Raw genomic sequence first — 19,625 nt, 5'->3', positions numbered from 1 at the left:
GCAGCTAAGATGACTCAAATTGCTCCCCAGTTTTATTGTAGATTTTTCTACATGAAGCTTTGCAACGTTTCAGGTTAAAAACATGTTGTGATCATTTGTTTAAAACAGGCACAGAGTGAAAAACAGTTACAGACCAAAGTGAAAACCATCTAAAGCATATCTACAGTTATTTTCTAGTCATATTTCCATTTAAATTGATGACAAATGAAATAATAATCATCTTTTCAGAAATAAAATCTACACGTTTTCAGAGTCCAGTTTGGTCACTGACCTCAGAAAGTATATTTTATAATATTTCTGATTTTTTTTTAATGTTGATTTATCTGTTTGCAGAAAAGTATGTGTGCATCTGAAAGTGAATAAAACCAAAATATCCTTAAATAAAATAAAGTTGAGCTGCCAAACCTAAGAGCTTGTAGTTTGGGTTCTACAGACTCCTGGTTCTGGTGTTCGTATGGGTTTTCTGTTCAGCAAAAGAGACAAAATGTGGTTCAGAAAGTTGTACAATAGAAACATCAACCTTCCATGTTGGAGGAAGGTTGTTTAGACTTTTTAAAATATGAGGTCACAACAGTGTAAAAGGTGTTTTTAAGCCTGTAGTTATCAGTTACAGACAAATTGTTGGATTAATCCAAACTTGGAAATTTCCAAAAGTTGAAGCAAAAGTTCAAACAGTGAGAGGAGTGGAATAAGCTTTAAATGAGACCGAGCGAAGATCAAAAGGCTTCTGCTTGAAAAATGAAAATGTGTCGATCCAAAACGTTTGTCCAGCTCTGCAGAGCAACGGCTCAGCAGACAGAATCCACTTTCCCAGAGTAACGGCTGAAGATCCTCTATCAGGACGCGCCAACCTGCCGTAATGCTAAGTTCTGTTGGCAAATATGGATTATTTTGAAGGAAAATGGGAAAAACCTTTTCCCAGAAAAACAGAACCTGAACATTAAGGCTGGCCGCTGAGGTTTAGTCCAGTGTGTCTGTTGATGGTAAGGCTGAATATTCCTGCAGTCTGGAGGACTCAGTTCTTCTTCTGCTGGGTTTTAATGAACCAGGTTTTAGGCGCTAAGTCCAGTCGGAGCTGCTCCATGAGCCACGGATCCTTCTCTGCTCCCTCAATAAACTCCTCCAGAGATATCTGACCTACAGACACAACACACAGTTTAAGAGTTCACACTGAAAGGAAACGAAACTGTTCATTTCCAACGGAGCGTCTTCCTCCATGTTTTCACCTACTGTCTTTGTTTTTGTCCGTCAGCTCAAATATCCTGTCGCAGATGTAGTCGACAGTTTCCACATTCGAATCATTATGCCATTTAATTTTGGTGATGATCTGGAGAAAAAGAAACATGAGTATGTCAATATTTTAGCAAACATTTCCATGGTTTTGGACGAAAATTGTGAAAATGTTCATTCATTTCTACAAATTAATTTATTTTATGATTTCTCTAAAAGGTGATGGAGATGCAGAGATGGTCCCTGCTTCCCTGCTAATATTTCTTAATTGGTTTCTGCCAAAAGTTGCACAGTGTTTTTGTGGTCATAGTTTGAGATGTTTAGATGGCGGCTTTGCAACAATTTGTCTCCAAAAAGCAAAATGCCAACGGCTCTGAAGTGAAAGTGTAAACAACAAATAAAAGACAGAAGTTATTTAACCTCATAACCACATTTTCAAACATTTATAAGAGATATTTATGACTGTATTTACTACCATGTTTCACAGCCTGCAGGTTGTAAAGTGAGGAGGATTATCTGGAGTAAACAGCTTCTCTGTGCTGCTTAAAATACTCCAGGGTTCACAATAGTTTACTTTAAAGCTCAACCAGGTTCATGTTAAACTTTCCAGCTGCTCCAAATGCTTTTCATGAAACAATAAGACTTTTTAAAAACCTGGAACTGAAGACTCACTTTGATAATACGCCTCACTTCCTGATTGGTCAGGCAGCCGTTCCCATCGTTGTCGTAAATTTTAAAAGACCACTTCAGTTTGTCGATGAGTTTTCCACGAAGAACGAGGTTCACGGCTGCCACGTACTCCATGAAGTCCAACTTACCGTCCTAAACAGAACCAGGAGAGATGCTCTGTGGATCACTGAATCCTAACTCTTTTTCCACACCAAAACACACGTTACCTTATTGGTATCAAAGGATTTAAAGACAAGTTCAATGAAAGCCACCTCCTCCTCTGATGATTTGCTGCTGACGCCAAAGATTTTCTTGAATTCATGCAGGTGCAGGTTTCCACTCGGACATTCATCGGTGAATTTCCGGTACAGTTCCTGAATGTTCTGCAGAGTCACTTCTGTATCGGTGGTGGCCTGGACCTGACCCATGACTTCAGGCAGGAGGCAGCAGGAATCCCCTCGGGTGTCGGGTTACGGAGCAGGAACATCAGGATCCCATCGGTCTGCTCGGACCTTTCCAGAACTGGTTCTCCTACTTCAGGAACACCTGCTGAACAGATCCAGTTATATCCCAAACAAATCCCAACTTCTAAGGAAACTTCTGGAATATTTCCTAGCTGCTCCTTCTCCACCATGCAGTGAAATAAAGTTGGGGAACTAATCTGCAGAGTGTTTGACTGTGGAGAGGAGCAGAGATTAAAAGGCTGAATCCACCAGAGCGTAAGCGAGTGTTTGTCGATGTGTTGATCCGATGAAGCGTGTGAGCAGGCGGTTTACCCAGGCTGACCTGGCAGGAGAACAGAAAACAGTCCTGTGATTGGAGCCGCAAAGATATAAACAGCTTCTGAACGAGCTGCATTATCAGTGTCTTTATGTTCAGAACTGAGTTTAACACCTTTGTTGTTTGATTGCTGAATTGTAAATCAATATTAGTTTAACTGACTGGGAAGCTTAAAATATCCCATAATGTTTCTAATATACAAAGAGACTTGATCAGGTGTATTTATCTCCAGTTGAAATGTTTTCTTTTCCATTCTTCCCGCACTTCCCTGTTCCACCCACCAGATGTCCTCGCTTGTTTTTCAGCCTGATTTTATTAGCAATAATCAAATCCCACAATCAATTAAAGCAGAACCAAAAGGCAAAACGTATCTCTTAGTGTTTCTGATCTAAATGAAGAGATGTGGAGTCATTTCCTGGGTATTTGTTAGAGTGACTTCGGGTTTCCTTTCAGACGTTTCATCATTTAAGATTTTCTAATGTAAAAATCTGAATATGAAGAACACTTTATAACATTTTTATTGAAAATCAGAGAGATTTTCAATAAAAATGGTCCGAAGCTGAAAAGGTTTGGTCTGATTTAATGTCAAGCGGTGAGAAAAATCATCAGTGTGTCTTTTTAATGAATTCTCCTCATTTTAAAAGCTTCCTCTGTTTTGAAGATCGGTTGGAATATCAGGTTTATAAGTTGTAGTAAAAACAGGAAACTTGTCCCTGCAGGTTATCTTTAACCTGCTGATCTGGTTAACCATGAGTTCCCCGGTCCAGTCAAAGTCCCTCATCCTCACTGCAGGAATCTACATTCATTTGTTCATTTTTAGCTGAAGCACAACATGAATCTGTAACTTAAAGTTTTATTCACCTTCGTATCCTCACACTGACAGCCTCGTTAGATTTAAAGAGACATCGAAATTTTCCAATCTGGAAGTTGGTAAGAAATCAGAAGAGCCTTTAGTGTTGAGGTGAGAAGAAAAACATGTTTTAATTAATAAAATGATGCAACAGGAACTTGTCAGACTAAGATACAGTGTATGAAAGATTTTAACATTTTGCATTAAATCCACAATCAACACTTCCAGATCAAGAAGTTTAAATATTTTTAATTAAAAGTGATTAAATCAGCTGTGAGCACCACAACTTCAGCTTTTCAAATATTTACACAATTGCATCACTTCCTATATCACAGTCAATGGAATAAAATATTCCAAGCTGAGTATATAAAAGAACACAAAATAATAATATTTATTTATTCATTTATTTGTGGCCTGGAAGTAGATTTGACTTGACGTTTTTCTCAGCATTACAGAAAAACGTCAGCAGAGGGCAGCAGACTGACTTCTACCCCATCAAAACTGACTGGTTGATGATATATTATTATTTATTAACCTTTATTTCACCAGGAAAATCCCTTTGAGATAAAAAAAACATCTCTTTTACAGGTGAACCCTGGCCAACACTGGCGTCGGCTTGCAGAGTTTACTAAAGATTTGTAGCAAAACAGAAACAATGAATATCATAAACAAATTATTTAAAAGATTTCAGTTTCAGTCCTTTTTATCTCCAGACAAGTCAAAGAAAGCCGCTGGTTGCTGAAACCTCCCTTGGTTTTATTTGACCTCCTCTGAGTGTGAAAGTGATGAAAAGTCTGAGAAGTGTGGCTGAAATGTTGGTGAGATATTTGTAAAGTAAACATCTGCATTGGGTCAAAAAAAATGGATAAACAATTAGTTTCAAACCTCATGATGAAAAATCACTTTTTACTAAATGTGTGTATTTGCGAGTCAAATGAGGTAGCAGTAGATTTATTTCAAGAGGTTGGATTTTATGCAAGAGTTTAACAAGCTAATGAGCTTAATGACTGGGAAGCATGCCTCCCAGGAGAAACGGGCCAGTGGTGCCGATCTCTTTACACGAGTCAGTCGGAGCCTTCGCAACGGACAGACGGCCAGAACCTCCTGATTATTGTCAAATCTTCAGGAATCGTTTTGACCCAAGCAGCTTGCAGCAATGAGACAAGAACAAAGCAGCAGCGATGAGGAGGATGTGGCTCAGATTCAGGGGATGTGCCTCATTTTCCTGAGGGAATGTCCCAGCGGCGCCCTGCATCTACACGAGTTCAAGAAGATCTTTGGCGTCCAGAGCAGATCGCCGGAGGACTCCCTCTTCCTCGAGACGATCTTCCGCTCCTTCGACACAAACCAGGTGAAGGATTGTTAACTCTGCCTGCCAGAAATCAGGTCCATGGTGTGGTTTGTGTAACTCTGCCTGGTTTATCCACAGGACAACACGCTGGACTTCATAGAGTACGTCGCCGCCCTAAATTTGATCTTAAGAGGAAATCTGGAAGATCGTCTCAAATGGTCCTTCAAGATGTACGACCGGGATGGGAACGGAAAGCTGGACCGGAACGAGGTGAAGCTCCTCATAAGGGTGAGGAAAACCTGCTTTATCCAAATGTTATTGACAGAAACGTCTGATGGGAGCAGAGATACAACGATGACGAGTCAAACTGTGAAATATTAACAAGTTTTTCTACAGCAGGAATCTCCTAAAGGTGGACTTTAGTGCCCCGGTAATCTGGAATTAGGGCAAGAGGCTAAGGTCATGTCATGTGGCTCCATTGACGGAAAAAGTGTTGAGCAGTTGTGATCCTAAGTACCTTTAACCTGGAGATCAGGTGGTTCAACGGCTCAGGTGTCCTGGGCATGGCGGAGGGGTCAGGATGTGCAGACCACATAATCTGGGTTATGAAAGGAAACTCTGCTACTCAATAGGCTGGTTTCTGATTTAATGAAGCTTTTTCCAGTTAGCTTCACATTGTTGAACTGGTCCATTTGATAAACGTTAGCGGTTGGGTAAAGCAGAGTTCGGACCCTCTGGACGAAGCGAACTGGATGGTTTTTAAATGTTCTTCTTCTCTTTTAGCTTTTCCTTCAGCAGCAGCGAATCCTCTCTCTCCATCCAGTCCTAATTTATTTGAATCAAATTTTACTCATTATTTTTATTTGTCCATTTATTACACTACTTTCTACTATCCTCCATTCATTTTGATGCTGAGATCCTTCAGTTTTGCTTTTAATGAAAATTGTTCATTTATGAAAGTTGAGTTAAAATTCCTGGATTCTGACATTTTTCTGACAGATTCTTCATAAAATCAAACTTCAGAAGAGCGAGGTCGGACTGACTCCGTCCCAGATCTGTGATCGGATCTTTGATCTCGTTGACAACAACAATGACGGTAGGAGAACAAATTCAGGCGCAGCTCCAAAAATTAGAACATGGTGAAAAAATGACAGATTTTTTACCATTTCTTTTAGAAAAGGAAACTCATAGATTGTATAGATTCATAGACAGATGGAAATATTCAGGCCTTCATTGCTTGTAATGTTAATGATTCTGGCTTAGAAAGAATTCAGAGTCTCTGAAAATTTAAATATTACATCAGATCAATAAAATTATATTTATTCAGAAATTTCAGACTCTGAATGTTTATTTCTGTACATCCTCTCTGTTTGGTCTGGACTCTTTTTGCTTGATTTAATCTCCAGCCTCAGTCCTGCTCTTTGTGAGATTCCTGAATGGATTTTGCTTGACAAACTTCTCAAGGCTCCAGTTATCTGTTGCTCATGCACTTTTTCCTTCCACTCAACTTTCTATCAATGTGCTGTAACCTTTTCCACAATATTCTACTTTTCTGACACAAAAATATTAGGGTTTCATTCTCTGTGGTCCAGAATCATCTAAATAACAAGAAATGAAGACGATAAATATTTCACTCCATGTGTAATGAATCTATAAATGAGACAAATTATCTTGATAACTCCTGTTTGATGATGTCCTATTTTTTACGTACCAACATTATTAAAATGATGCTGCAGATTGTGTTTGATCACCCAGAGAGATTCAAGGAAGACATTATTATTCGATTTTTTTCTTTATGAGTTGAAACCAGCTTGTTGTGACTCGTTCTTTTGTAAAAATGAAGACATGGTACCAAGAGTCTTTTTGGTCTCTGTCCTCTCAGGTGAGATAACCCTGACTGAGTTCATGGAGGGGGCCAAAAAGGACCAGTGGCTCATGGACCTCCTCAATCTGGACGTCAACACCTCCGGCTGGGTGACCCAAAACTGCAGAAAGCTCCCATGATGCCTTGCAGTGAGAGCAGCGTCTTCATGAACCCTGCGGTTCTGAACCCCTTTCAGTTTGGAGCTGGACCTCTTACTGTGGCAGAAGTTCTGCTGGGCTGGTCCGATAGACGGCGAGTGATTTCTGTCATCAGATACAGACAAATTAACTGCTAAATATCCACATTTATCAGGTTTCATTCTCAGTAGATTTGCTCTGTTTGGATATTTGCTGTTATTTTTAGATCTTCATAATGATTCACTGAAGTCATGAATATTTTGAAGAGTCATTTTAACACTTTTTAAATTCCTCTGTGGTTAAAACTGAAACCTTTTCAACATGTTGCATCCTAGAAGCTGCGAATGTGCAGGAACTATTCGATCCTGATGTGAAGGAGGACAGTGCAGTAAAAAACCCAAAACCCCGACAAGTAAACAGAACAGAAACCTTCTTCATTTTAATTCTGACGTCTGATAGACGCTGCTCTTCACTCGTTTCTCTTTCTTTACTCATTAAGACCAGATGAACAAACTTAGTTGACTGAAAAAACTGATTTATTGTACGAATTTGCATGTTTACACAGACATTTGCAAAGCTTTGGATCCATTATTATTATAACACGATAATCATGGGTGAAGATTTGATTTCAAAGAAGAATAAAGTAATTTCAACACAACCTGGTAAAATTTTATGTCATCAATTAAAATCAAATCGTACGATCACATGACTGAGTGAGATGAGTTTCTGAACTTGCAGTTTGGCTGAAAAATAAATAAAAATGAATAAAAAACAAACAATCGCTCAACTGCTGCGGTCGGTCAGTGAAAAGACTCCTGCAGCCTAGACCCCATTCTTCTCCTCCTGGATGCTTTTCCAGCTCTGACTGGGATCTAGGCGGTTCCAAACTGAGCCAGATCACTCAGCTCTACGTCACCAAACTCCTCCCAGGGGCAGATCACTGCAGCATCTGCAGGGAAACAGAGCAGCATGAGGGAACAGCTCAACACCACCAGGATCCAGGCTGAATTTGACCCTCAGACTCACCGTCCAGCCCCTCCATCCCCGGCAGAGGGCTGTCAAAGCTGGTGGAGAAATAAAAACTGGATTAGAAAGAGAAGAAAACCCTGAAAGCTGAGTGCTGGGAAGATTCTCCTCACCTTTTCTGTCCAGGTTTGGGAGCTTTGCTCTTAAACTGTCTGCTGTCCTTCTGCTTGAGTTCAGCTGGACTGGGCTTACCGGCCTCAGGTACTGATGATGCATTCATGTTCTCCACTGTGCATCAGAAAAACCAAACATTTCATAAGTAAACAGGAATCTGTGGCACATTAGAAGAAGTTGGTTAAATTCTGCTGTATAATGTGAAAGAACAGAGAATGTAAGTAAATATGATACTGACTATAAACATTGAAAAGTGAATGAACTTACTTGTTTTCCAGATGTTAGAGATGTTTCTCTCTGCAGACCAGATAAGAAGCAGCTGCAAGACAAAGAAGGATTCTTCTTTCTTCTTGCGGTCTCTGTCTCGGTTCTCCTCGTCCTTCTGTCTGCTTTTATACCCTGCAGGGATCAGCTTCCCCTCAGCGCTCAGGCCGATTAAGACTTATGACTAAGCCTCATTAATTCAAGATACCCACAGTGGCTTATTGGGACTCTTTGTTTATGAAATGTAGAGACTCAAAGACAAATAAAATTAGGATTTTTGTCTTTCATGGGAAACATGGAGGCCAGTTGGGAACACTGCTGCCCAGTCTGGGGTCTTTCTGCATGGAGTTCTCCCTGTGATCACTGGGTTTCTCTCCAGGTACTCTGACTTCCTCTCTGTTAGCTTAACTGGTCTCTAAACTGAGTGTTTTCATGGTTTTCTGTTCTGTGAAAGTCATTCTGATTTAGATTCTCAAAGGTCTTTAAGCACTAATTAGAAATATTTATTTTCCGGTGTTTTACCTCGTAATTGTTCTCCATTTTAATTGATTAAAATAAAGCGCTGCTGACAGAGACGTGGCTGAACGGCTCGTCTGCTCCGGGACAACAGGATGAGTCACACAGATAAACGTTGCATAACAAGGATCATGTCCAAATCTGCAGGTGGGTGAATCAGCCTCAACCTTTCAACAGCATCTGCAGATACACACTTGTGTGTGTGTGTGTGTGTGTGTGTTTAACATCTTCATAGATTGTTTCAAATGAGCGAGTGTTACCGAATCCTCTTTCCGACACCTGAACTAAATCACCTGCTCAGCTTTGCTGGTACTTAGAAACAGCATCACACACACAGAGCGATGCAATATTTCTAATATGATTAAATGTGTGCACGAATAAAATAAACAGTACTAAATCTTTAAAGTATTTTTGACTTTAAATTAGAATACAATTTTAAAAATGTCCGAATCTCTGAAACAACTGTTGCTAAAATAAAACAGCAACTAAAATTCTTTAGAAATATTTGCAAAAAATGGCAACATTACCAAGAATCTCCTGATTAACTCGCCACAATTTATAGCATCGATGCTGATGTAAGAAGATGAGCTTAATGAGACACAGACGTGGTGAATTATATTGGAAATTAGTCAGGGATCATATTTACAGTATATACAGCTGTGCATAATGCACAAGTCTGCTACAGTCAGATGGTTTCAAACCCAAACGTGGGGATGTCATGTAGACACCAACAGCTGGGCTGCAATAGGAGAAATGAACTGCAGTAGCCACCTGTCAACCCACAGAGGGCAGCACTGCAGTACTGAGATGGTTTTAGGCCGAATATTAAACACATTTACATAAAAACGTCACAATTTGTACAGACACATAGAAATAGCAACTTAAAGAACCATTTATATAGTTTATCTGCAAAGCAAGTTGTTTGGGGGTTTATTTATTCGTTAAGGTCTGACTAGTGATGTAATAATCATTACTAGTCAGATGATGATTAGTGATGACTAGTGATGTAATAATCATTACTAGTCAGATGATGATTAGTGTAATAATCAGTAGAAGGTAGAGAGAAAGCCTAAGGAAGCTAACATGCTACGTTCAGTCAGAACAACAGTGAACATAGTCATTCTGTTTGGAGGGATTAAAGAGAAATCTGTTTGTTTTCAGATAAAGACAAGATCTTTCCTTTGTTCCCACATGGCCAGTTAAAAATCATAAACAGCAGACATGATGCTTTTTGTCAGTAATCTGATGAACTCCAGTCAACTGAGATGCTTTTCATCAGGACTGTTTGAGATAAATTCTGGTTGAATCTCAGTTAATCCACCACCGTTTCTCTGAGATTAGCCTTAAAATCTGCTCTGATCAAACTTTACCTTCAGGCTCCTGCAGCTCATCTTTCCTGAACCGGTGCAACATTTTCATGTGTCAAATAAAATCAGAAAACTGGGAGCTTGATCCAAACCCTTACATACTTTGTTCCTTCTTCCTTTTTGTAACTCCTGACTGAAAATATAACCGCCATGTTAAAGAATGAGAAAATGTTTGACTTTCATAAAAATATTTTTTAATTTCTTTTAACATTCCTGAAATTAATGGGGAGGAGGAATTTTTTACCTTTACTGAATAAAAGACCCCAAATTTATGACTTTATCTCTCCTTTAAAAAAATATTATGTTAGGAAGAAACACCAACAGAGTCAATGATATTCAAACTCAGTGACTGGATGATTTCCCTGAATGTAATAATTATCCTAAAATAAACAAAACTCAAGGACTAAAATAATTTTATTTAAAATTACAAACTTGGAGAAATATTAGTGGTTTTGTGTGAAATACAGCAGAATGAATGAGAAAATTAAATGCAGAGTTAGTTTCTCTATTTTATTCAATATATTCAACAGATTTTAATAATCCGCTGCAAACAGACAGATTATAATATAATATTATATTATATATTATATTTTTATTGGAAGCAGCTGCATCAACTATCAGGAACTTGTAAGGCTCTGAAGAGTAAACAGATAATCATAAACATTTCTGTTCATATGTAAGTCCATGAATGCATCTTCATGTTTTATTATTATGCTTGTAGATCTGTGATGTTTCTGCTCCTCATCCTCAGGATGAAGGGGGAACAGGAACAGCAGGAAGTCTTCCTCAGGGCTAAACGGTTCCAAACTGGGCCAGTTCGCTCAGCTCCACGTCTCCGTATTCCTCCCAGGGACAAACCACTGCAGCGTCTGCAACAAACCAACAAAACCAGTTAAATGTTTCACAGAAACCATCACACCCACTGGGAAACCTCCAGTAAACTCACCATCCAGACTTTGCATGGCTGGGTCGTGGCTGTTGACTCTGTTTTCAGGGAGACAGAAACGTTTCTCACTCTGCTGCTGTTCATTAACTTCCTGTCTGAGGTGAAAGGTCATCTCACCCTTTCTGTCCTCGTTGGGGAGCTTTGCTCTTGAACTGCCGGCTCTCCTTCTGCTCCAGCTCTGGTGGAGTCGACTTGGTGCGTCCAGCTGCTGCTGCTGCTGCTGCTGCTGTGGAGTTCATCCTACTGACTGCATCACAGAGAGACCGGATTCAAACCATCAACCACCCTGGAGACGACCTTACTGTCCTGTTTCACATGCCATGAATGCATCTGTTGATGTAATTGTAGGAGATGAGTTTAAATATATTTCATATCTTAATTTGGACAAAACTACATTATTAATTGCATGTTTTTATATTATTTTAGATAAATTATAGTAAAAAAAAAAAGTTTGATTGGAAGGAGACCAAACACTGAGATAAATACTGATAACTCTAAAGTTCATTTAAAACATTGTAATTTATGAGCTGTGAATATAATTTGTACATATAGATAAACAGTCCTCCAACTGAAGAAACTGCAGCTTTAAATAAGTTTTTCTATATTTTTATTCATTTTTTTACCATCCTTATGTTAGTTTGACAATATTTTGTTGCAGAATATTTAGTTTCTCCCTCCCTCTTTACATTCAGCATTGACTCTAAATAGTTCATATATTCACTCTTTCAGTTGAAATAAAAAAAATGGTGACACATGACAAGCGTTTAAATTTGATATAATAAAAATCCTCCTACCTGTTTCTGTTGGTTAGTCACTGAAATGAAAAGCAGCAGTGAGACAAAGAAGGAGTCTTCTTTCTTCTCATAGTCTCTCTTTTCTCTTGGATTTTCGCCTCAGCAGCGTCTTTATGCGCCTCCATGGACCGACCGCCTCTCCCAGAGCCGATTTAGGCTGCCGGCTTAAGACTAAGCCTCCATAACGCACAACAACTGGAGAACAAGCTGGATTTTATTAATATTAGCTTGTATGACAGCTGTTGAGGTTTTGTAACTGGCATAAATAAAGGGAAAAAAGCTGTTTACTACAGGAATCTAGGAAATAGACATCTGTTTGGATTGAATTTTTCAGCTTCAAGCATTCTAGGGGAAACAATGGATGAATATGACAAAGAAGCACTTGATGTTTACTGTTAAGTACGGTGGAGGACCTGTGATGCTGTGCGCCCTGTTCCCCGTCAGATGAGAAGATCTCAGCTCTTCCTGTTGGAGGATAAGTGGACAATCTGATTTGGAGAAACTAAATTGTGAAAGTCTTGCTCACTGGTCTGTTCTCTCTCCAAACTAATCGGATCCAATTTGGCACAACTGGATTCAGAAAGGAGGCGTTTAGATCAGCGGGCTGCAGATTACAGACACTGAGAGACTGGGTCAAAGATCAGACCTCAGAACAAACCTTATGAGCTAAAAGAGATCTGGAGACCTGTTCCAGGTCCAGACTTCAGGTTTGGTTAAAGAATCAGGACATAAAGTCATGTCTCAGGTTTTAGATCCGTCCCACACAGACGCTGATGGCTGCAGGTCAAAAGGTCACCAGAGGACAACAGCTTTCCTCTGTGCTGCATGTTTGGAGGCCGCTGCACTAACACCTGATGTAACGTTACAATTCGGACACCAAGCAGGGAAATCCTCCTTCACTGAGAGGCGTAACAGACAGAGAGTTAGAGATTCTTGAATAATTTAATAAAAATCCACACGAGACCAGAGGAACATGAGGAACATCAGCTCAGATGGACAGCATCATTTCCTACCTGCATCCAGGATGTGATTTTAGTCCTGAGTCGGTTTATCTGCTAACTCTCAGCCCAGCCTTGGTCACAACATGGTCTGTTAGCACAGATTTAGTTCAACAACAAAACTTCTCAACTTCTTCTTCAAGTCTCTTCTTCCACTTTCTGCAACTAAAATTATTCTAATCTCCAATGCAAATTAGTTTTAGTAAAAAAAATGCAAAAATGTTTGATAAAAAGATGACATGAGAACAGTTACAAAAAGTTAAAGATAATGTTTAAGAGGATGATATTGTGATTTTATCTAAACTGAAAACCAAATGCTGTTTTTATTGATTATAATCCTAAAATGATTCCAGACCCTGAACAGAACAGCTGAGACGAGCAAGCAGCTGTAATTTAGGACTGAGATGAAACAAAAACCTTTAAATACCTGAACCGTCATCACCGCATGTTAGCAACTGGGATGAGTATAAAGTTGCAAAAAGTTTTATATATTTTTCTTTTGTTTAATATATGCTATATTTTTTTTTTTTACCATATTAACCATTTCTATATAAAAACATATAGTTAGCATGAATCAGTAAGCTTCATAAAAGTCTCTCAATTAAAGGAGATCGTTTTATCAGGAGAGATGTTTGCATCACTACGCTTTGGCGGCCTCTGGTGGTGCAAAGATGAATTGCTGAGAATTTATTTCAGAGATGGAATAAAAAACTTTATTTTTACATATAAAAAGTGACATTCCAGGCTAAATAACTGTACAAAGAGATGTGTGTTATTCCAACAAACACAACATTCACACACTCACACACATTTAACGGGACTTCAAGGTTTCTCCTTCTGGTTCCTGCAGCAGAAAAACAGAACATATAACAGTCAGTTATTTATGTAATTCATTAGTTTTGAAAACTATTTAAATATAGATACACTGGATATGTTTTAAATGTGTGACAAAAAGAGTTTAATACTCAGTAAAACCAATCAGGTCTGTGTGTAGCTAACCTACTGATGCTCCGGCCGCCGCTACTTCCTGACGCGAGTCTTGCTCAGCTGAACTTCGCTGACCAGCAGCGGGGCCCCCTGGTCGGCGTACGGGTTCCCACCGGCCTGCTGGATGAACTGCTGCAGGTCACACTGCCTCAGCTCCTTGTTCAGCCCATCGATCTGCTCCAGTCTGTCCTGGAGATCATCAGAGGGATGATACGTTATCAGGGGGAACAAACTGAAGTCAAACCAGCACCATGAAACACCTTAACACAGCCATGCACCAGGGGTGGGGATGTGGGGTGGCAGTGGTGAATGTTATGTCATTCTGATTCTCACTGCTGTGGATATTTAATATCTGCAGTTGGAGGAAGTTCAAAGTTTGCTGCTGCTGGAGATGCAGAACATCAGCATGTTTGTCTGGGTGTTCAATCAGTTCAACTGGGGACCAAAACTGAAACATCTGCTCCGTTTCCAGCTGCTGTGGTTCTTTCTCTCTGCTCTGAATCAAACCAACCTGTTCCCCTCCTGGCCTGTGGGGGCACTGCACCAAAAACTACTGAAGGAAACGACACAAAAACATCTGAAGACACTGAACGCAACTTCCTTCTTCACCAAATAAAAATGGAGTGGCGTCAAATTTTAGTGGTTGGAGGATTTTTCTTTAGTTTTTGGCTAAAGGCTACGACTAACGCTAGAGTCTCGGGTTTGTTTTGGTTGTATTTACCCAGAATGCCCTGCACTGAAGTGCACTTCCTGTTTTTGGAGCAATCTCTGGTCTGCTTGGCGTTCATACATCCATTCAAACCGCCCCAGAGTTCACTTTTTTGAACTCTGGTAAATATGATTACATTTTCACATTTCCCCAGTCGGACAGAACTTTCTGGAAAACGGGCTTGAGTTGAATTACAGCGGATTAAACAGGGACAATGTTGATGCACCATCTGTTTCACATTCATCTAAAATATGTCTCAGTCATATTTCTGATGAATTTTAGTTCAAAACAACAAGAAAGGTTTGAATAATGATTATATTTGATCAATAAAATATTTTAATATCTAAACAAAAGAAAAAAAGATTGAAAGGTGGATTTCATAACTTCACATTTGAAAATCTAGAGCTAATATTATAGAAAGTGTATAGAAAAGAGTTTTTGTTCTCAGTTGCAGCTGAAGTGGAAATATTTGTAATTTTTCTTTGGTTTGGTGTTTGTGTCGTCAGTCCTGAGTGTTGCTGTCATGAGCAGTCTGTTTTTTCTGAGAATAAATCACCTTCCTGTCTTTTTGTGATCCGGCTCCTTTGTCTGTTCCGGTTCTTCCTGTTCTCAGGTTTCTCTTCTTGCCTGATCTCAGTCTGTCTCTGTCTCACCTCCGTTCCCTTTGTCTGTTTCTTTTATTCCTGTTTATTCCTGTTAAGTCATCATTTGTCAACTAAATGCATTTAAATGTCTCACATTTTAAAGATTTTTCTGACTCATTTTGATCTTAAGGGACCAGTGGACACATCGGAGGGGACAGACATCCGTCTCTGACCTTCTGACTGGAAACTGCTCCCGTCCAACCAGATCATCAGCTGCTCTGAAGAATCTGCATCATTACAAATAAAACTGCAGGTGTGGCTGAGAGTCTGTCAGCACTTTGTAATCTAAAATGTAGATTATGTTTGTATAGTTTTTACAATTTTTATTTAAGACATTTTTGTTTGTGTTTCAGATCACTTTAAGAAATTATTATTTAACTTTCAGCTCAGGTTTAGTTTGATTTGATGTTGGTTTTTAATACAATTCGACAGAACGACAATTCTTCATTTGTTGTGAGTCATTTCTGATTGATTTTCAAATTTAAAAAAATAATGGCAGCGACGGATGTAAACAGTTACATGAGATGAATTCATAGTTCATCCATGATGCCAGCGCTCAACATCGATCAGCCAATCAGAGGAGACAAACTCCTTATACTTGGGAGCGGCTAAGTATGTGGCGTTTTGGGAAATCATATACTGTGATTTTGTAGAAGAGCTTCGTTGAAATGACACACTTTTTATGAAATGTGTGATGCTGTGAGAGCTCTGGTGGAGCAGGCTGCACATTGTCTGAAACATGACAAAAACAAACCATCATCCTGTTACTACTTCCTGTCGTCTTCTTCATCATCTCTGCCTGTAGTAACATGCTGGTCATGTGACTCCTGTGATTTCGATACGACCAAAACACAAACTAATTCTAGCGCAAAAGCTTTTATCAAACCTTTTTCAGAATTGGCGTATTTCCATTAAGCACATTTATTTTTATCATTTCATTTTGCTCAGTTCTGTCAGTGGAAACGCAGCTGCTGTCGTCTCATAGACTTTCCCTCCTGCCACCCATCCCTGCTGAGACTCGTCTCCATCCGTTAGCTTAGCGTGACGCAGCGTCTCCAGCAGCTGAATCCGGAGCAGTTTGGGTTTCCTGATCCTCCCTCACCCAGAATGGTAGGTGATGTGGTATACCTTTACCGTTTCTTCTGCCGTCTGCAGCAGCCACTGCGTCTCTGCCAGCGCCGCGTCCAGATCTTCGCCCAGCTGCAGCCGCTTGTGGAGCTCCTGGGTCAGCGACCTGAGGGCCTCGTCCGTCAGCCGGGTCCCCTCCTCCTCGGCGCTCGGGGCGCTAGTCTGGGCTCGGTCCTGTAGGTCCTGCTCCAGGTGGTCGGAGCGGCTATGGAGCACCTTGATCTCATAACTCTGGTCGTCTATAGACGAGTGAATCTGCTCCAGTCGTCTCTGCATGTCTGTAGAAAACAGGATGATGGTTTTAGAGACGACTTGGTACAAAAACACATTAAAGATTTGCTGCTGTGTCAAACATCCAGACCTCTCAGAACCAAACATGGAGAAGCAGCTTTCAGCTTCTATGCACTACAAATCTGGAATAAACTTCCAGAAAACTGCAAAACAGCCGAAACACTGAGATTCTTTAAACCCAGCTGATTAGAGTTGATTTTGAACCATAATAACTGGAACATTAACCAACATATTTGATAAATATCAATGATTTAGAGGATGGAACTCGTCAAAGTCTAACATTTGTTCTGGTTTGTCCACTTTATGTTGTTTTTAGGACTTTTTGTGTTTTCGTGATTTAAAGCATTTTGACCTGAGTCATTGCAGAAATGTGCTCTACAAATAAACTTGATTGATTGATTGATTGATTGATTGATTGATTGATTGATTGATTGATTGATTGATTGATTGATTGATTGATTGTCTACCTTGCTCTCGCTCCAGCTCCACCTTCAGCTCCTCCTCCCAGTCTTCTCCGTACATCAGCTCCACCTCGTACTGTTTCCGCCGGTACTCCAGCTCCTGCAGGTCGTCTGTCAGGTCCGGAATCGGATCAGGAACTACAGAATTTGTGACCTTCTGCTCGAATAACTCGGTGTCTTTCTCCAGAGCTTTGATCTGAGCCTCCAGGTCCTGCAGCATCGTCTGCTGCTGCAGGATCTGCCTCAGCATCTCCTCCTTCTCAGGATCAGACGGATGATTTTCTTCTGCTGATTCCTCCAGACTGGGAGACCAGTTCCTGCTGGGTCTGTTCCTCCTGGGAAACGTTGAGGGGCCCAGACTGAAGGAGAGGGCTTTCTGAGGGCCCTTATGCTGAGGTTCTGGTTCTGAGGGCACCAGCAGGGGGCGATGGCTCTCCTTGCTGGGTCTGTGTGGCCCTTCGCTGAGGCTGGGGCCCGTTTTCCGCAGGACGAACTGGACCTCTGCAGCCAGCTGACCCATCTGAGCCAGCAGCTGCATGGGGCAGTCGTCAGCAACCAGAGGGCGCTCCAAGCCCCGAAGCTTCCTGATCAGAACATACCGACCCGTCTGGCCTGCGTGCAGAAGGAAAACATTAATCTTCTGCAGAAAAGTTTAATTTTTTTATGATTACGGAGCAACGAGCAAGCTGAAGAGATTTTTAAAAAGTCATTAAACACAATTTTTGTACTAAAAGTAACAGAAATCACCCATTCTCAGTGGCATTTATCCAAGGAGTTCCCCAGGGCTCTGTCTTTGGTCCTCCTCCTTTTATTATCTGTTTTCTACCTCTAGTTTTCATTTTATTGGAATTAAAACAAAATGTTTAATCGCTGTGCTTCATATATGGACATAAACTCTCCTACTTTCCTTCTTTCACTATTTTCTAAAATCAGTTCCCTTCAGCTTGCAGAGCTTTCAGAAAAATGGAGCTGAGCATGCTCAGTAAGAGAAATCCAAACCTTACACTGCATGTTGCAGTGTGAATGTTCACCATGACTCAGTGTTTATTGGATCATAGGGATGAAGAGGAACTACATACCGATGGCCTGAGCGAGAGAGATGACGACTTCCTGACAGGAAGTGTTGAGAGAAAGGCCGCAGACGACCCTGACGACCCCGTCCACCCAGACCTTCAGCTCCATCCTGACCCGACCCGACCCGACCGCGACCTGCAGAACATGGCATCCAGGCCAATAGATATACACATTAAAGCAACAGAAAACAGTAAAATGTTAAATAAATGATCAGTTCATTTGAAAACGCCTGTTCCTACATGTAACAAACACAGATTCACTGTAATAATTTTACTATAAAACAATAAACCTAAATCTGAAACTGGACAGATCATTGTCAGTAATGTGCCTGATATCAGAAAACCAGCATCAGCTCAGTGTTTTTACACATCATCTCCAGGATTTAGACACATTTCAAAGCTTATCACACCTCACAGCATCTGATCTGAGTTTGGAGCCACGACTATAACTGATAACAGATTTATATATTTATATCATTAAAGGAGCTCTATAATCACCTTTGACCCATTTTATTTAATCCTGCTGCCAATAAAACCTTCCTGCCTGCTCTCTGCAGGTAGTTTCTCAGACATAAAGTGTTTCCCCTGTTGAACAGCAGTCACATGTCTGCAGGTTTCTGCTGAAGGCAGGAATGCTGCAGAACGCGCCGACATTCCTGCAGGTTCAGGCTCCGCCTCACATACTTCCAGTCTCTGTTTACTCTGCTTCACGTCGGTATCACCTTCATTCAGAGCTGCAATCAACACCCACTGATGGAAACCTGCTCTATTTATTCACAAGTGGTTCTATTTTCTGTTCATTTAAGGATTTAAAGCTGGTTTTGGTGGTTTTGAAAATATTTTCTGCCCCTCAACAAGCAGCTCAGTGATTTTAAATGGTCAAAAACTGAAACTTTACAATTATAAAAAAGTTATTTTGTTGTTTTTTAATGTTTCATGATTTTATGTTGTTGAGCTTCTATCCACCTTCAAATAAAAAGTAGGCAGTCAAATAAAAACATTAACTTTACTTCCTTACATTTGAAATGCAGTGTTTTAGTAGAGTTTCTATATTTTTGCATATTAGAAAAATATGTCAAATTTAATGCAGAATAACAGTTTTATGTTTTTATATATTTTTATCCAGATTTTCTATGTGAAATAAATGAATTAGCGACAATTCATTTAAATGAATAGAAATAATAACAATTATACGGTCCAGAAAACAAACTCAGCGCTCATCAAGCACAAGACACACATTAACTCATAAATGTTTTATCTGATTCTTTTCTTAGTATTGTAATAAATACAAACTCACCTGTTTTATGTAAAAAGTTTAAAGTTACAGACAAAAAGCTCAATAATTATTTCTTCCTATCAGAGGAAATCGGAGCCGACACTCACCTTCACGTTCAATCTTCTCTGTGCTTCAGGTTCTGAGTGGAGGATGGCTGGACGGATGAATGAATGCGACCAAAACATTCAAACACAAACTTCATCCAGGAAA

At 40.0% G+C, this 19,625-nt stretch overlaps 5 protein-coding genes and 1 long non-coding RNA gene across 10 annotated transcripts; 2 read left to right on the top strand and 4 right to left on the bottom strand.

Moving 5' to 3' along the window:
* On the bottom strand, positions 1 to 2,884 carry LOC114143700 (guanylyl cyclase-activating protein 2-like). The gene is made up of 4 exons (XM_028015996.1): positions 2,127 to 2,884; positions 1,903 to 2,052; positions 1,231 to 1,327; positions 1 to 1,137 (listed from the first exon to the last, which is right to left on the bottom strand). Exons 1-4 carry the CDS (start codon positions 2,325 to 2,327, stop codon positions 1,016 to 1,018), a joined length of 570 nt encoding a protein of 189 aa, XP_027871797.1. The 5' UTR covers positions 2,328 to 2,884; the 3' UTR covers positions 1 to 1,015.
* A 1,695-nt stretch (positions 2,885 to 4,579) lies between these two features.
* Positions 4,580 to 7,479, top strand: guca1g (guanylate cyclase activator 1g). The gene is made up of 4 exons (XM_028015982.1): positions 4,580 to 4,880; positions 4,959 to 5,108; positions 5,820 to 5,916; positions 6,703 to 7,479. Exons 1-4 carry the CDS (start codon positions 4,686 to 4,688, stop codon positions 6,822 to 6,824), a joined length of 564 nt encoding a protein of 187 aa, XP_027871783.1. The 5' UTR covers positions 4,580 to 4,685; the 3' UTR covers positions 6,825 to 7,479.
* Positions 7,340 to 8,370, bottom strand: LOC114143699 (retinal cone rhodopsin-sensitive cGMP 3',5'-cyclic phosphodiesterase subunit gamma-like). Its single transcript, XM_028015995.1, has 4 exons — positions 8,229 to 8,370; positions 7,961 to 8,075; positions 7,848 to 7,885; positions 7,340 to 7,770 (listed from the first exon to the last, which is right to left on the bottom strand). Coding segments are annotated over exons 1-4 (231 nt in total). The 5' UTR covers positions 8,230 to 8,370; the 3' UTR covers positions 7,340 to 7,693.
* Positions 8,371 to 8,490: 120 nt separating this feature from the next.
* LOC114143705 (uncharacterized) lies at positions 8,491 to 10,979 on the top strand. The gene is made up of 3 exons (XR_003595291.1): positions 8,491 to 8,604; positions 8,786 to 8,888; positions 10,860 to 10,979. It is a non-coding gene; the product is annotated as an uncharacterized LOC114143705 (long non-coding RNA).
* Positions 10,505 to 13,410, bottom strand: LOC114143698 (retinal cone rhodopsin-sensitive cGMP 3',5'-cyclic phosphodiesterase subunit gamma-like). 2 transcript variants are annotated; one of them, XM_028015993.1, is made up of 3 exons: positions 11,172 to 13,410; positions 11,055 to 11,092; positions 10,505 to 10,977 (listed from the first exon to the last, which is right to left on the bottom strand). In XM_028015993.1, the coding sequence occupies exons 1-3, from the start codon at positions 11,291 to 11,293 to the stop codon at positions 10,901 to 10,903; spliced, it is 237 nt and encodes a 78-aa protein (XP_027871794.1). In that variant the 5' UTR covers positions 11,294 to 13,410; the 3' UTR covers positions 10,505 to 10,900. The 2 variants fall into 2 exon arrangements, with proteins under 2 accessions (XP_027871794.1, XP_027871795.1); XM_028015994.1 differs by having other exon boundaries at positions 11,064 to 11,092.
* A 126-nt stretch (positions 13,411 to 13,536) lies between these two features.
* LOC114143676 (ras association domain-containing protein 7-like) lies at positions 13,537 to 19,625 on the bottom strand. 4 transcript variants are annotated; one of them, XM_028015958.1, is made up of 6 exons: positions 19,523 to 19,625; positions 18,146 to 18,275; positions 17,073 to 17,678; positions 16,315 to 16,592; positions 13,846 to 14,022; positions 13,537 to 13,690 (listed from the first exon to the last, which is right to left on the bottom strand). In XM_028015958.1, exons 1-5 carry the CDS (start codon positions 19,598 to 19,600, stop codon positions 13,867 to 13,869), a joined length of 1,248 nt encoding a protein of 415 aa, XP_027871759.1. In that variant the 5' UTR covers positions 19,601 to 19,625; the 3' UTR covers positions 13,537 to 13,690; positions 13,846 to 13,866. The 4 variants fall into 4 exon arrangements, with proteins under 4 accessions (XP_027871759.1, XP_027871760.1, XP_027871761.1 ...); XM_028015959.1 differs by having other exon boundaries at positions 13,850 to 14,022; XM_028015960.1 differs by having other exon boundaries at positions 16,321 to 16,592.

The sequence above is a fragment of the Xiphophorus couchianus genome, chromosome 4 (assembly GCF_001444195.1).
Source record: "Xiphophorus couchianus chromosome 4, X_couchianus-1.0, whole genome shotgun sequence".
Classification (NCBI taxonomy): domain Eukaryota; kingdom Metazoa; phylum Chordata; class Actinopteri; order Cyprinodontiformes; family Poeciliidae; genus Xiphophorus; species Xiphophorus couchianus.
The sequence above is the reverse complement of the archived record's forward strand: the minus strand, read 5'-3'. Positions and strand labels throughout refer to the sequence as shown.